Consider the following 15,981-nt stretch of genomic DNA (forward strand, 5'->3'; position numbering starts at 1 on the left):
AAAACATTTTTTTTTTCATGTTCATAAATATGATTAAATATGCTTGGGTAAAGGTTTATATTAAAATTAAGTCAGGTTCTGTTGATTATAGCATGTGATTATCTGTTTGGTAATACAGTATGTTAATGTGTTAAGCTTTTTGAAGGTTAAAGTTTTTATACCAACTGAAAATGTGGGTTAACATTACTTTCCACAATATTGTTCGCCACAGGAAAGACAATGCCTATACAGTAAAGTTGTGTGATAAAAATAACCCAAACTGACTTATGTTGATTTAAGTTTATCTTTTCTCTAGTGATCATAGCTGCTACAACCCCAGCTGACAGTCCTGGAGAAGTAACAGCTAATCTGACCACAGTAGTGATGGCCACAATAGTGTCTCTGTGTGTCCTCATATCGCTGATCATCTGTCTGATTCTTTATTTCAAAAAACAAAGGAGCACAATCAACAGCCAAAGTAAGTCCACAACTGTAGTTCTGAAGGGTTTAATAAAGCTGAAATGCTGAAATTCAGCATATTTCAAATCATATTAATAATGGCTTATTGGAAAGTGAAGAGAGATTCCAGTAGATTTTGATGTGATAAATGTGTGTGTGTGGGTGGGTGGTGGTGGTGGTGGGGGTGGGGGGTTTGGAAGGAATGTAATATGTCATCTACTCTACTGACCAGTTTCAAACAAAAATCTGTCTCAGTTGCACTGCAGAGTCCTTTTGCACATTTGTTCATTTTGCAGATGTTTTCTTTCAAATGACTGAAACTGAATTGATATTCTTTATTCAGTTGTAAGATGTGATGTTACAATTTCAGTATGTTAAAAAGGGAAAGCAACCAGAACTAAATGCAGATTTTAATGTTTTAAGCATTCTGAGTGTGTTGAAATGAGATGTGAAATACAGCACATATCAGGCCATCATTGTGTAGCGTCGGGAAGAAAGACATTACGCTATACTGTAACCTATGCTTTATTATGCTAGAAGATGATCAGATGGTAAAGTACTTATTTTTTATCTTGTACTTATTTTTTATCTTGTAGCTGAATTGAACTGCAGATATTCCGCGTATTATTCCGATATTTCATGAGGTAATGGCATTCATGGTAAGGCCATACAAAATATGCACAATAAGTGTTTTTAATAGTGTGTTTTTTATAATAAAAAAAGTTCTTCTCTTGCAGGGGTTGCTGATGAGTTCCTCTTGTATTCCGTAGTTCATCGTATATGAATCATTACCCTTTAGGTTACTACAACACAATAATCATTCCATTGTAATCATATAATAAATAGAATAATCATTAAGTTCAAAAAAATATTTTACATCTGTCCTGAACTACACAAAAACATTGATAAAGCTTGCATTTAGCTTGCCGAGTTAATTATCTCGCTTCATAGCATGGCCACACATATAGATGTAATATATATTTGGCATTGTGCATGATTCAAGTTGAATAAACAAAATGAGATGAATAAACAAAATGTTCTGAATGGAAACCAGATGACAATATAACCCTGTGAAATTAATCGCTGTATTTAACTTTATTTTTAATATTTACTGAGACTGTAATGGCTCTGACAAATTTTTATAAATTATTTAGTATTACAATGAAAATTTTGTTTCCATGTATCATTTTACCAAATAAAAATATTTACATTTAAATGTTATTGTGGACAGCTATTAAACAGATTTTAACACACTCTGTAGTACTTACTAGTCTGTAAAAATACAGCTTTTTTCATTGCATTGTGAAATGTTCCAAAATGTACTGCCATTTATTATCGTACATACATTAAGCACAGCAAATTTGGTACCTGGAAGCTCAAACGTGCTTGCCATATTTTATGAGTTTTGTGTGTTGATTAATGTTTATATGTAAATAAAAGCCTAAATGAAATCTGTTCATCAATGTGATTGTGTTTCTTGAAAGAATGATGATGTGATTATTAAAAAAAAGTTTTATAGATTCATAGAATACTGTTTTAATGCTGTTTAAAAAAGATAACAGGGTTGTGATGCATTTTTTTATTTATACACATACATGAGACACGAATAGCAGAATGGTGTTCCAGTATTTGACTGATGTTATTTCCTTTATAGCATTTCTTCTGTTACATCCCTGAATGATTGTCATAAATTAAAATAATAAGATACAAATACCAGTTTGCAACATAACAGACTGTTTTTGTAAAGTAATTTTTTTTTTTACTTAGCATGCTTATGCAACCCATACATGGGAAAGGGAATGAGACACTGCATCTTGGTCTTTAGGCTTTGGGGAACACATTAGCCACAATGCCATGCTGAGGAAATACCTGCACACTAGATTGTCCAAGTACATAACTAGCCAGAGCCAATAGTGTATCAAGACCTAAGCACATCCTATGGGACTTGTGCAGAAAGCTGCACAGTGGGTCTGTTTCCTAAAGCCAGTGCTCCAAGAAAGAACATTTTGTGGCCTAAGAGGATCATAGGGAGCAGTCAAACAAAGGGAGCATGCACACTTTACTCACTTCAGTTGATAGTTGACTGGAAAGTACTGAGAAGGGCAGGCTACAACCTTCAGTAACGCCACCATCCAAAGAGGTGGAATGCCCCTCCGGAATAGCTCAACAAAAGAGAGAAATTAATCATTTGGAAATGGAAAATTAATGCATATTACAATATAACTCCGTAAACTCTCATTCACTGGACTTTAAACCCCAAATGGAATCACAGGGGAAGCTCCCCTGAGTCATTAGATTAGAAGATCAGCAACCACCTCGGGCAACAATCCTTACCCCTGGCCCCTATAGCAAGTTGACTTGGTATGCCTGCAATTATGTGCAGCACACCACCAGCCTGACCTGCCGCCACACACACTTTACCGTGAGGTGGTAGGCATAACCTCCATCCACACCAAGAGCAATTCACTTAGTGATTATATTTCCATACAGTATGCCAAGAGTTCGTCATTTGTGAATGTAGCCCAATCTATTTCAGTCTTGCAGCCAGCAATCACCCCCAGGGGCAACTCAGGACGACATTCCACATCAATCATTCACTCAGTATCATTATCTCATTTTTGACCAAAGTGGCTTTTAGAGGCTTTTGCATCTGAACACTTCATATATTATCAATGAAAAGTGGTCTCTTATTTTGTGTGTGTGTGTGTGTGTGTGCGTGCGTGCGTGCGTGTGTGTGTGCGTGTGTGTGTGTGTGTGTAATTTTGTTCTTGTTTCAAAGTAGATTTTTATTTATTTGTAATATAATTTGCTTCAATCACTGATCAAATCAAATGTTTGTATTTTTTTTTCTGTAAGCAAAACTCCCATAGTTCAGACAGAATCTCACTTAAGGCCTTTATTGGCACAGGATTCAATATTATTCACTTCCTCATACATTTTAGAGCAACTGCAGTGACAGTAAAGTGAAGTGATGTGGACTCGTGCTCATATAGACTTCAGCTGTCCTGCACTGCATCCGAATATGATGAGGAGTTTTCAGCCTTCATATCTCCACCTTTTGTATATGCTAATATCATTAGAATACAAAGGTAAGTGTCCGTATATGAAGTGAAATTCCTTAAACCATAGAAACGAGAGATATGCATAATATTAATATGCTTTTAGTGTGTAAAGGCAGCAGGTGTGACATTCATTTTATCAAGGTCATTTATAGGCTACGTACAAAAAAATAAGAATTGAGGTCAACAGAAAGGTCCACATAAGAAACTATTTGTTTGGACATTTTTGTTGACCACAATTCTTATTTGTTGTGCTAAAAATAGCTTTTTAAGCTAGTATGTACAGTTTTAAAGCAAGAAAGTGTTTTATGACTTTGTCTTTTTTATATAAAACAATTTTGGTGTACAAAAACAATAAATGTATATAAAATGTATATAAAAGTCAATGGTAACACTCCATAAGTTAACATAAGTTAGTTAATGCATTATCTAACATTAACGATGAGCTATGCATTTGTTACAGTATATATTCATCTTTGTGAGAGTTGATAAAAATACATCTGTTCGTTGTTTGCTCGGGTACGTTAAGCAATATTAACAGATACAAATGTTGATTTTAATAATGTATTGGTATGTTTTTAAATGATAATTATGATAATTAATAAATGCTTTAGAAGCATCTTTCATTGTTGCTTCATGTTAACTGTTAATGCTAACAAATGGAACATCTTGTAAAGTGTTACCAAGTCGATTTATGGATTTTTATACACAAGCAATCAAAAGGATAATTTCAGAAAATTACTTTTATTTTATTTTAATTTTACTATAAACCCTGTGCCAGTTTCCTATCCATGTATCAGTTCTCTCAGGATGTCTCGTTTCTCTGTTTAATTTCCCTTTAGCTCATACAGAGAGAGCTTGCAAGCAGGACCATCAGTTAAACATAAACTATGTTCAGGGGGACGATATGTCTATTTCTTGTCTAACCACAACCCACCCGCTGGAGACTCAGACAGTGAAACTACGCAGAACTGACCCGGATACAGACATCCTAATGTATTCAGACACTTCTCCAACATCAGAACATCAGAGATGGTCTGTGAGAAATGATGCTGGACATGTGACACTTGATCTGAAAGACATCAGGTTATCTGATGATGGCCTTTATGACTGTCAGGTCTACAATGGTTCAGACTGCCTTAAAGCAACTCAATTTAACCTAAAGGTTATAAGTAAGAATGCCTTTTTTCTTTTTCAATCAAGCTAATAATCCTCATTGAAGAGCCATATATTGTTCATAATATGAGTCCTACTGTTTTTCTCTGGTTTCAGAGTGTAAAAGTTTGGACTCTGTTCATGCGACTCCAAATACGTCAGTGTTGCTGCCGTGCCCCAAACATCCACTGCAAAACAGAACTGATCAAGTTACGTGGAAAATCGTTATTGGTCACCAATCAATAGAGATAAGCAAATATTACACTCCGCACAAATCACCAAACAAGCCTCTGTATGAGAGAGGGAGAATACTAGCAAATGGATCTCTGCTTATAAGGGATGCAGTGATAGCTGATGGATCATGGTATCAGTGCCGAGTGAGTGAAACAGCCTGCTATGAGGTGAAGCTGGTGATGAAAGGTGTGTTTTCGATCCAATATCATTTAATCTCAATATTACACAGACTAAAGTGCTGTTGTTCTAAATTTCACAGCTGCACTAACATTTATATCAATGGCATGGCCGTGATATTGCTTTTACATGACAGATCAATAAACAAGTCAATTTAGATTTTACTAAATACATTTTTAAGCACACACTTTTTAGGTGGTAAAATGTTGCGTCACCAAAGATAAAGTGCCAAACAAGCTTAAAGCAGAGTAAACATTGTGTCCATGAGCAACACATCAGTGGTGTTTGGTTCCAGAATGAATAATAGTTTCAATGAATTGATTAGGTGAATAATTCAAAGTATTACACAGCTTGATTTTGATTGGTCAATCCCGCATTCCAGCAGTATGTTCAGATAACAACCGCCAAAGTGAATAACACACCGCTCATCTGGGTACGAGTTATCTTGACCGGTACTGCTTATATGCTTAAAGTGTCACTCCGCTGTCATTGACTGTCTGGTGCCATCTTGTGACTGAAAAACACTTAAAGGGGTACATCAGCACTGGAAAGATGAATCTGTATTTAAACTGGGTCATTAATGTAGAAGAAATGTGATCTTATTTTTGAATTTGGTGTCTTCTAGACTGACCAAAGACAGAAAATGTATTTTTGTCTCATGGGGATGAAAGACAACAATTCCCAGAATGCTTCGCTGCCCTGTGAGGCTGCTCCCAAAGCCACCGCTACTAGATTACTGTGACTGAGTTGGAGAAGACACTACAATTAAATAATGATGGTGTCTGTTCAATATAATGAGTGAGTCACCACGCAAGTGTCACAGCAATAACGCTGCAGAAGTCATATTACAATTACTGTCATGAATGAGCTTTCGTGATGAGAGCGGAGGTAATCGCGACCGCGCTCGCAGCATACATTCACAATGCGTGTTCAGTCTGGCGAGTTTTCAGTTCATGCCTTTGGAAGCTTAACTTTCATAAATAATTAATTTGAGATGTTAAAACCAAGCGGCAACCTCCTGCGATCTCTCTTGAAGCCAATACAGAAGTAATGTAAATTGCAAATCATCGACTGGCCGCTAGGGACAGGCTCCAGAAGGGAGCAGAATCTCATTGAGCCCCATGTTAAAATTCCCAACTTTACAGCAGAAGAAAACCTGTTTACAGCCTGGTACAAATTGTGGTTTTGGTCTATATATACGGCTAATTTTGAACTTCATGACAACTGTGAGGGGGGTGATTTTTTTTATAACTCATTCTTTTAGTAAGGGATCATGTACACCCAGTCGGTTGTTATCGCAGAATAAACCCCGACAGAGTGATCAGGACCCCGACGCAAAGCGGAAGGGTCTTGCATCACTCTGAAGGGGTTTATTCTGCTATAACAACCGGCTGGGTGTACATTATCTCACTTATTACACAGCTACTAGTCTCAAATAAATTAGACACAAAATATTGTCTTGAGATTAAATATTTTATTAGCTCTTACGCAAAGCTTCCGCTAAGAAAAAACGTTCCAAACTGCTTTAAGCCTTTATCTATTGCTGCTAAATGTTGAAAATGAATGCTGAAAGGGTTAGTTCACCCAAAAATTAAACCAAGCCTATGATTTACTCACCCTCAAGCATTATAGGTGTATATGACATTCTTCTTTCAGACAATTACAATCGGAGTTATATTTAAAAAGTCCAGGCTAACGTCAATCCAAGCAGTAGTTGTAGCGTTAGCTGTTTTTGAAGTCCATAAAAAATGCAGCTGTCCGTCAAATAATGTGCTCCACGCGGCTCCGATGGGTTAATAGAGCCTTCTGATTCGAATTGATGCGGTTGTGTAAGAAAAATATCCATATTTAAAACTTTATAAAGGAAACCCGCCTTGAAGTCTTCCATTGTAGCCATAGCTGTTTAAGTATTTAACAGCCACAAGATGGCGCCAGCGTTAAGCATAGAAGTAGTACCGGTCAAGATAACTTTGTAGTACCCGTATGAGCGGTTGTTATCTGGAAATAACATACCGCTGGAATGCGCGATTGACCAATCAGAATCAAGTATTTCACAGAGCCGTGTAATAAGGTTATAAAAAGCCTTAAAGTTGTGCATAATTAAGGGTGTGGTTACTTTGATTGACAGGTGGATGGCCATTTATCTGCCGTCTGTAGTCATTGCGTCACCTAAGCTCCGGCCACATCCCGCCTTTTTGCCCATTGTCTGTTATTCAGGAGTGACACGTGATGACACGCTCGCAAGATGGCACCACCCAGCTTGACTCTACTTTAAGCTTCAGAACGGCTTATCAGAGTCCCATGGGTGACGTCACGGACACTACGTCTATATTTATTTTTACAGTCTATGGTTAAAACACTTACTTTGCTTCGCATAGCTCAGTTTAAATAAATGTCTGCAGCTGCGAGCTGAGCTGTGAGTGCGACCCCACCCCCTATAAATGGGTTGCAAACCTGGAAATAGCTCCCTCTGCTGGTTGTAGCCTTTGGCCAAAAATTCCTCTGATGATGCAAATATCGTCAATTTGCGTCACCTGAGGAATTTTTCCAGAAATAAAATGCAAAAATTTCTTGTGTCAGGGGTATATGAAGGGGGGAAGCACAATCATTTGAATATACTCCAGGGTTTCTACTGATACAAAGCCATATGCTAATCGCTGAAGTTTTTAACGTTAACCACAACGGGTTACAACGGAAGACTTCAAGGAGTTCACACAAAAATGAAAATTAGCCTATGATTTACTCACCCTCGAGTCATCCTAGTTGTATATGACATTCTTCTTTCAGATGAATAAAATATAAAAAAAAGTCCTTGCTAATCCAAGCTTTATAATGGTAGTGATTGCTGCTCTGTTTTTGAAGTCCATAAAAGTGCATATAACCATCATATAACTGCTCCACATTGCTCTGGTGGGTTAATAAAGGCCTTTTGAAGCGAATCAATGCGTTTGCGTGAGAAAAATATCCACATTTAAAACTATAAAGTAAAGTAAAAGGCCTTATTAACTCCCTGGAGCAGTATGGTGCATTTTATTTGACAGACAGCTGCATGTTATATAGCCATAAAAACAGAGCTACAACTACTTCCATTATGATGCTTTAGAAGCATCTTTCATTGTTGCTTCATGTTAACTGTTAATGCTAACAAATGGAACATCTTGTAAAGTGTTACCAAGTCGATTTATGGATTTTTATACACAAGCAATCAAAAGGATAATTTCAGAAAATTACTTTTATTTTATTTTAATTGTACTATAAACCCTGTGCCAGTTTCCTATCCATGTATCAGTTCTCTCAGGATGTCTCGTTTCTCTGTTTAATTTCCCTTTAGCTCATACAGAGAGAGCTTGCAAGCAGGACCATCAGTTAAACATAAACTATGTTCAGGGTGACAATATGTCTATTTCTTGTCTAACCACAACCCACCCGCTGGAGACTCAGACAGTGAAACTACGCAGAACTGACCCGGATACAGACATCCTAAAGTATTCAGACACTTCTCCAACATCAGAACATCAGAGATGGTCTGTGAGAAATGATGCTGGACATGTGACACTTGATCTGAAAGACATCAGGTTATCTGATGATGGCCTTTATGACTGTCAGGTCTACAATGGTTCAGACTGCCTTAAAGCAACTCAATTTAACCTAAAGGTTATAAGTAAGAATGCCTTTTTTCTTTTTCAATCAAGCTAATAATCCTCATTGAAGAGCCATATATTGTTCATAATATGAGTCCTACTGTTTTTCTCTGGTTTCAGAGTGTAAAAGTTTGGACTCTGTTCATGCGACTCCAAATATGTCAGTGTTGCTGCCGTGCCCCAAACATCCACTGCAAAACAGAACTGATCAAGTTACGTGGAAAATCGTTATTGGTCACCAATCAATAGAGATAAGCAAATATTACACTCCGCACAAATCACCAAACAAGCCTCTGTATGAGAGAGGGAGAATACTAGCAAATGGATCTCTGCTTATAAGGGATGCAGTGATAGCTGATGGATCATGGTATCAGTGCCAAGTGAGTGAAACAGCCTGCTATGAGGTGAAGCTGGTGATGAAAGGTGTGTTTTCGATCCAATATCATTTAATCTCAATATTACACAGACTAAAGTGCTGTTGTTCTAAATTTCACAGCTGCACTAACATTTATATCAATGGCATGGCCGTGATATTGCTTTTACATGACAGATCAATAAACAAGTCAATTTCGATTTTACTAAATACATATTTAAGCACAAACTTTTTAGGTGGTAAAATGTTGCGTCACCAAAGATAAAGTGCCAAACAAGCTTAAAGCAGAGTAAACATTGTGTCCATGAGCAACACATCAGTGGTGTTTGGTTCCAGAATGAATAATAGTTTCAATGAATTGATTAGGTGAATAATTCAAAGTATTACACAGCTTGATTCTGATTGGTCAATCGCGCATTCCAGCAGTATGTTCAGATAACAACCGCCAAAGTGAATAACACACCGCTCATGTGGGTACGAGTTATCTTGACCGGTACTGCTTATATGCTTAAAGTGTCACTCCGCTGTCATTGACTGTCTGGTGCCATCTTGTGACTGAAAAACACTTAAAGGGGTACACCAGCACTGGGAAGATGAATCTGTATTTAAACTGGGTCATTAATGTAGTAGAAATGTGATCTTATTTTTGAATTTGGTGTCTTCTAGACTGACCAAAGACAGAAAATGTATTTTTGTCTCATGGGGATGAAAGACAACAATTCTCAGAATTCTTCGCTGCCCTGTGAGGCTGCTCCCAAAGCCACCGCTACTAGATTACTGTGACTGAGTTGGAGAAGACATTTACATTTACATTTACATTTAATCATTTAGCAGACGCTTTTATCCAAAGCGACTTACAAAAAAGGGGAGAGTAATAGAAGCAACGGAACAGACAAGGCCAAAAACCTGTAAGAGCTGTAAGAAATCTCAATTAATTAGCACAATACACAACAATTTTTTTTTTTTTTTTTTTTTTTTTTTTTTTTAAGACAGACATCTACAACAAAAACTCACGTCCGCAAAGTGCCGAACACTGGATTTTGATAGCTAAGATAGCTACAACCCATTAGGACTAAGGCTGTTGCCCCAGCTGTTGTCGTTAATGCAGATTCAGTGGCCCAATGGGTTGGTTTTGTATTCTAGCTAAACGCGCAGCAATAGCCATCTACAACAAAAACTCACGTACGCAATATACAGAACACTGGATTCTGATAGTTATGATAACTATGTAACATACCCGCCTGAAGGCACAAATCCGGATGAGAGACGTAGATATGATCCAGGAGTGTGCGCTTTTGGTCGTTGCTGTGGTGATCAGTAAGTGCTATTCTGTATTGGTCAAGTGCAAATGGAAAAGATGTGTCTTAAGATGTTTTTTAAGAATGGCTACAGACTCGGCAGCACGAATTGAGATCGGCAGGTCATTCCACCAGGTAGGAACGGTCCAGGAAAATGTCCGTGAGAGCGATTTCATGCCTCTTTGGGATGGAACCACGAGGCGCCGCTCGCTCGCAGAACGCAAGCTTCTGGAGGGTGTGTAAGTCTGAGCAAGTGAATTTAGGTATATTGGTGCAGAGCCAGAGGTTGTTTTGTAGGCGATAACTAGTGCCTTGAATTTGATGCGAGCAGCCATTGGCAACCAGTGCAGTTTGATGAAGAGAGGCGTAACATGCGCTCTCTTCGGCTCATTAAAGACCACTCTCGCCGCTGCATTCTGGATCAGCTGCAAGGGTTTGATAGTGCATGCTGGAAGCCCAGCCAGAAGAGCATTACAATAATCCAGTCTGGAGAGAACAAGAGCTTGAACCAGGAGTTGTGCAGCCTGTTCTGATAGGAAGGGTCTAATCTTTCTAATGTTGTATAAAGCAAATCTGCAGGACCGGGCTGTTGCAGTAATGTGGTCAGTGAAGTTTAACTGGTCATCAATCACAACTCCAAGGTTTCTTGCTGTCCTTGATGGAGTTATGGTCGATGAACCAAGCTGAATGGAGAAATTTTGATGAAATGCTGGGTTGGTTGAGAAAACAAGTAATTCTGTCTTTGCAAGATTGAGTTTAAGATGATGCTCTTTCATCCAGTCAGAAATGTCTGTCAGACAGGCAGCGATACGAACACTGACTGTAGGATCATCTGGTTGAAATGAGAAGTAGAGTTGAGTGTCATCCGCATAGCAGTGATAGGAGAAGCCGTGTTTCTGAATGACAGAACCTAATGATGACATGTAGATGGAGAAGAGAAGTGGTCCAAGGACTGAGCCCTGTGGAACCCCAGTAGCTAGATTATGAGACTTAGACACTTCACCTCTCCATGACACCCTGTAGGACCTACCAGAGAGGTAAGACCTGAACCACTGGAGAGCAGATCCTGAGATCCCCGTCTTCTTAAGTGTTGACAGGAGGATCTGGTGGTTAACTGTGTCAAAAGCAGCAGACAGATCCAGCAGAATGAGCACTGAGGATTTGGAAGCTGCTTTTGCCAGTCTCAGTGCCTCAGTTACCGAGAGCAAGGCAGTCTCAGTCGAATGGCCGCTTTTGAAGCCGGATTGGTTGTTGTCTAGGAGGTTGTCCCGTTCAAGAAACATAGAGAGTTGATTGAACACAACTCACTCAAGGGTCTTTGCAATGAAAGGCAGAAGGGATACCGGTCGGTAGTTTTCTAAAAGTGCTGGATTCAGAGAGGGTTTCTTAAGCAGTGGGGTTACCCGAGCCTGCTTAAATGCTGTTGGAAAGGTGCCCGTGTGAAGAGAAGTGTTGACAATGTGAGTGAGTGCAGGAGTGATTGAAGAAGAAATAGCTTGAAGGAGGTGAGTGGGAATAGGATCAAGTGGACAGGTAGTAGGGTGATTGGAAAGGATGAGTTTAGAAATATCTGCCTCGGAGAGTGGAGAGAAGGATGGAAGCGTGTTCGTGTTAGTTGTTGAGATGTGCGTGTCAGTTAGTGATGAGGAGAACTGTTTGCTAATGAGAGCTGTTTTGTTGGTGAAAAATGATGCAAAGTCATCAGCTGTAAGAGTTGATGAAGGAGGGGGAGGAGGTGGACAAAGGAGAGAGGAGAATGTTTTAAAGAGTTGGCGAGAGTCAGAGCAATTGTTGATTTTGTTGTGGTAGTATGTTGTTTTAGCAGTGGAGACATTTGTAGAGAAAGAAGAGAGAAGAGACTGATAAAAGGCAAGGTCAGTATTGTTTTTAGATTTATGCCATTTCCTCTCTGCCGCCCTGAGTCCAGAGCGATGTTCACAGAGAACTTCAGACAGCCAGGGGGCAGATGGGGTGGGGCGGGCTGGTCTGGATGAAAGGGGGCAAAAACTGTCTAAGGAGGATGTTAGAGTGGAGCAAAGAGTGTCGGTAGCACTGTTAGTGTCCAGTGCTGAGAACTGAGCAGGTGGAGGGAGTGAAGATGAAACCATAGTGGATAGGCGAGAGGGAGAGAGTGAGCGTAGATTACGCCGAAAGGTAATCTGTGTAGGAGTACGTTTTGTATCAGGAGTCAGTATGAGGTTAAGAGTGATGAGAAAGTGGTCTGAGGTGTGTAATGGAGTAACTAAAGTGTTGTCTGTGGAGCAGTTGCGTGTGTAGACCAGGTCTAATTGGTTACCTGATCTGTGAGTAGCCGTAGTAGATACTAACTTAAGGTCAAATGAAGTCAGTAGAGTGCTGAAGTCTGCAGCTAGGTGTTTATCAAGATGGATGTTGAAGTCGCCAAGCAGAATCAGTGGAGTGCCATCCTCAGGGAAGCTAGAAAGTAACACATCCAACTCCTCCACAAAGTTACCGAGGTGACCTGGAGGACGATAGACCACTACCACATGGATTTTAACAGGGTGAGTAATAGTGATTGAGTGCGATTTAAATGAATTGGCCGGTAGAGACGGTAATGGATCAAATTTCCAATCATTTGAGATAAGCAAACCAGTACCCCCACCCCTCCCAATAGGCCGAGGAGTGTGTGAAAAAGTATAATTGCTTGAGAGGGCTGCAGGAGTGGCAGTGTCCTCTGGTTTGATCCAGGTCTCAGTTAGGGCCATGAGGCTAAGCTGAGAATGAGTGCCAATAGATGAAATAAAGTCTGCTTTGTTTACAGCCGACTGGCAATTCCAGAGACCAATTGGAATAAAGTGTAAAGTAGCAGAGGATGTTAGGATATAGCGCAAATTATTAGGATTACGGCGTCTCGTGCGTACGGAGCGTGATTTACGAGTGCTAGTAGTTATAGTTGAGATTTGAAAGCACATGGTGAAAAGGCCAGATAGGAATTAGAGCCGAACACAAATAATGAAAAGGAAGATGATACTCAAGTGCCTTGCCGGGGTCCTTGCTCGGGAGGAGTTGCACTGGGAAGAGTTGAAGTCTTTACACTCGTCGGTCTTCACACAAGGAGGGCTTCACACTGCCGCTTCCGCTGCCGCGGACTATCACGCTATTTATACTCACTTGAGTATCGTTATTGAAAGCAGCTGGGAACGCCCCCAACAAACTCGCTTTTCCCAACGTGGCAATGACCAAACAAATGCTAACTCAACAAATGCTAACTCCCACACACACCGAGAGAATATACCAAAACTAATAATACACACCTCAGCACTACACAGACACACTTATCCAACAACAAATGAACAAACAATCAAATGAGAAAAGTTACAAACACTTACAGAGTAGTTGTCTATCAGTCAATTGAATTGCTCCTCTCTAGCCAAAATGTTTCAAACACACAAGGCTTTTAGTACCTCGCTGGCCACGCCCCCAACAAACTCGCTTTTCCCAACGTGGCAATGACCAAACAAATGCTAACTCAACAAATGCTAACTCCCACACACACCGAGAGAATATACCAAAACTAATAATACACACGTCAGCACTACACAGACACACTTATCCAACAACAAATGAACAAACAATCAAATGAGAAAAGTTACAAACACTTACAGAGTAGTTGTCTATCAGTCAATTGAATTGCTCCTCTCTAGCCAAAATGTTTCAAACACACAAGGCTTTTAATACCTCGCTGACCACGCCCCCAACAAACTCGCTTTTCCCAATGTGGCAATGACCAAACAAATGCTAACTCAACAAATGCTAACTCCCACACACACCGAGAGAATATACCAAAACTAATAATACACACCTCAGCACTACACAGACACACTTATCCAACAACAAATGAACAAACAATCAAATGAGAAAAGTTACAAACACTTACAGAGGTGTTGTCTATCAGTCAATTGAATTGCTCCTCTCTAGAAGACACTACAATTAAATAATGATGGTGTCTGTTCAATATAATGAGTGAGTCACCACGCAAGTGTCACAGCAATAACGCTGCAGAAGTCATATTACAATTACTGTCATGAATGAGCTCTCGTGATGAGAGCGGAGGTAATCGCGACCGCGCTCGCAGCATACATTCACAATGCGTGTTCAGTCTGGCGCGTTTTCAGTTCATGCCTTTGGAAGCTTAACTTTCATAAATAATTAATTTGAGATGTTAAAACCAAGCGGCAACCTCCTGCGATCTCTCTTGAAGCCAATACAGAAGTAATGTAAATTGCAAATCATCGACTGGCCGCTAGGGACAGGCTCCAGAAGGGAGCAGAATCTCATTGAGCCCCATGTTAAAATTCCCAACTTTACAGCAGAAGAAAACCTGTTTACAGCCTGGTACAAATTGTGGTTTTGGTCTATATATACGGCTAATTTTGAACTTCATGACAACTGTGAGGGGGGTGATTTTTTTTATAACTCATTCTTTTAGTAAGGGATCATGTACACCCAGTCGGTTGTTATCGCAGAATAAACCCCGACAGAGTGATCAGGACCCCGACGCAAAGCGGAAGGGTCTTGCATCACTCTGAAGGGGTTTATTCTGCTATAACAACCGGCTGGGTGTACATTATCCCGCTTATTACACAGCTACTAGTCTCAAATAAATTAGACACAAAATATTGTCTTGAGATTAAATATTTTATTAGCTCTTACGCAAAGCTTCCGCTAAGAAAAAACGTTCCAAACTGCTTTAAGCCTTTATCTATTGCTGCTAAATGTTGAAAATGAATGCTGAAAGGGTTAGTTCACCCAAAAATTAAACCAAGCCTATGATTTACTCACCCTCAAGCATTATAGGTGTATATGACATTCTTCTTTCAGACAATTACAATCGGAGTTATATTTAAAAAGTCCAGGCTAACGTTAATCCAAGCAGTAGTTGTAGCGTTAGCTGTTTTTGAAGTCCATAAAAAATGCAGCTGTCCGTCAAATAATGTGCTCCGCGCGGCTCCGATGGGTTAATAGAGCCTTCTGATTCGAATTGATGCGGTTGTGTAAGAAAAATATCCATATTTAAAACTTTATAAAGGAAACCCGCCTTGAAGTCTTCCATTGTAGCCATAGCTGTTTAAGTATTTAACAGCCACAAGATGGCGCCAGCGTTAAGCATAGAAGTAGTACCGGTCAAGATAACTTTGTAGTACCCGTATGAGCGGTTGTTATCTGGAAATAACATACCGCTGGAATGCGCGATTGACCAATCAGAATCAAGTATTTCACAGAGCCGTGTAATAAGGTTATATAAAGCCTTAAAGTTGTGCATAATTAAGGGTGTGGTTACTTTGATTGACAGGTGGATGGCCATTTATCTGCCGTCTGTAGTCATTGCGTCACCTAAGCTCCGGCCACATCCCGCCTTTTTGCCCATTGTCTGTTATCCAGGAGTGACACGTGATGACACGCTCGCAAGATGGCACCACCCAGCTTGACTCTACTTTAAGCTTCAGAACGGCTTATCAGAGTCCCATGGGTGACGTCACGGACACTACGTCTATATTTATTTTTACAGTCTATGGTTAAAACACTTACTTTGCTTCGCATAGCTCAGTTTAAATAAATGTCTGCAGCTGCGAGCTGAGCTGTGA

The 15,981-nt window shown here is 39.7% G+C and overlaps 1 protein-coding gene and 1 long non-coding RNA gene across 2 annotated transcripts in view; both read left to right on the forward strand.

The window, feature by feature from the left end:
- The window catches only part of LOC137083752 (uncharacterized), a 61,880-nt gene that overhangs the window by 24,882 nt on the left and 21,017 nt on the right, over nucleotides 1-15,981 (forward strand). The gene's annotated exons all lie outside the window — the stretch shown is intronic.
- LOC137083478 (butyrophilin-like protein 2) lies at nucleotides 3,436-9,748 on the forward strand. Its single transcript, XM_067449430.1, has 6 exons — nucleotides 3,436-3,527; nucleotides 4,340-4,669; nucleotides 4,770-5,072; nucleotides 8,395-8,724; nucleotides 8,825-9,127; nucleotides 9,744-9,748. Exons 1-6 carry the CDS (start codon nucleotides 3,461-3,463, stop codon nucleotides 9,746-9,748), a joined length of 1,338 nt encoding a protein of 445 aa, XP_067305531.1. The 5' UTR covers nucleotides 3,436-3,460.

The sequence above is a fragment of the Pseudorasbora parva genome, chromosome 7 (genome assembly GCF_024679245.1).
Source record: "Pseudorasbora parva isolate DD20220531a chromosome 7, ASM2467924v1, whole genome shotgun sequence".
NCBI classification, from domain to species: domain Eukaryota; kingdom Metazoa; phylum Chordata; class Actinopteri; order Cypriniformes; family Gobionidae; genus Pseudorasbora; species Pseudorasbora parva.

Bases quoted from the DNA above. Each gene is read 5' to 3' on its own strand.
- LOC137083478 (XM_067449430.1), top strand. From the start codon at position 3,461: ATGATGAGGAGTTTTCAGCCTTCATATCTCCACCTTTTGTATATGCTA. The intron at 4,670-4,769 runs GTAAGAATGCCT...CTCTGGTTTCAG, and splicing joins ATTTAACCTAAAGGTTATAA to AGTGTAAAAGTTTGGACTCT. The intron at 8,725-8,824 runs GTAAGAATGCCT...CTCTGGTTTCAG, and splicing joins ATTTAACCTAAAGGTTATAA to AGTGTAAAAGTTTGGACTCT.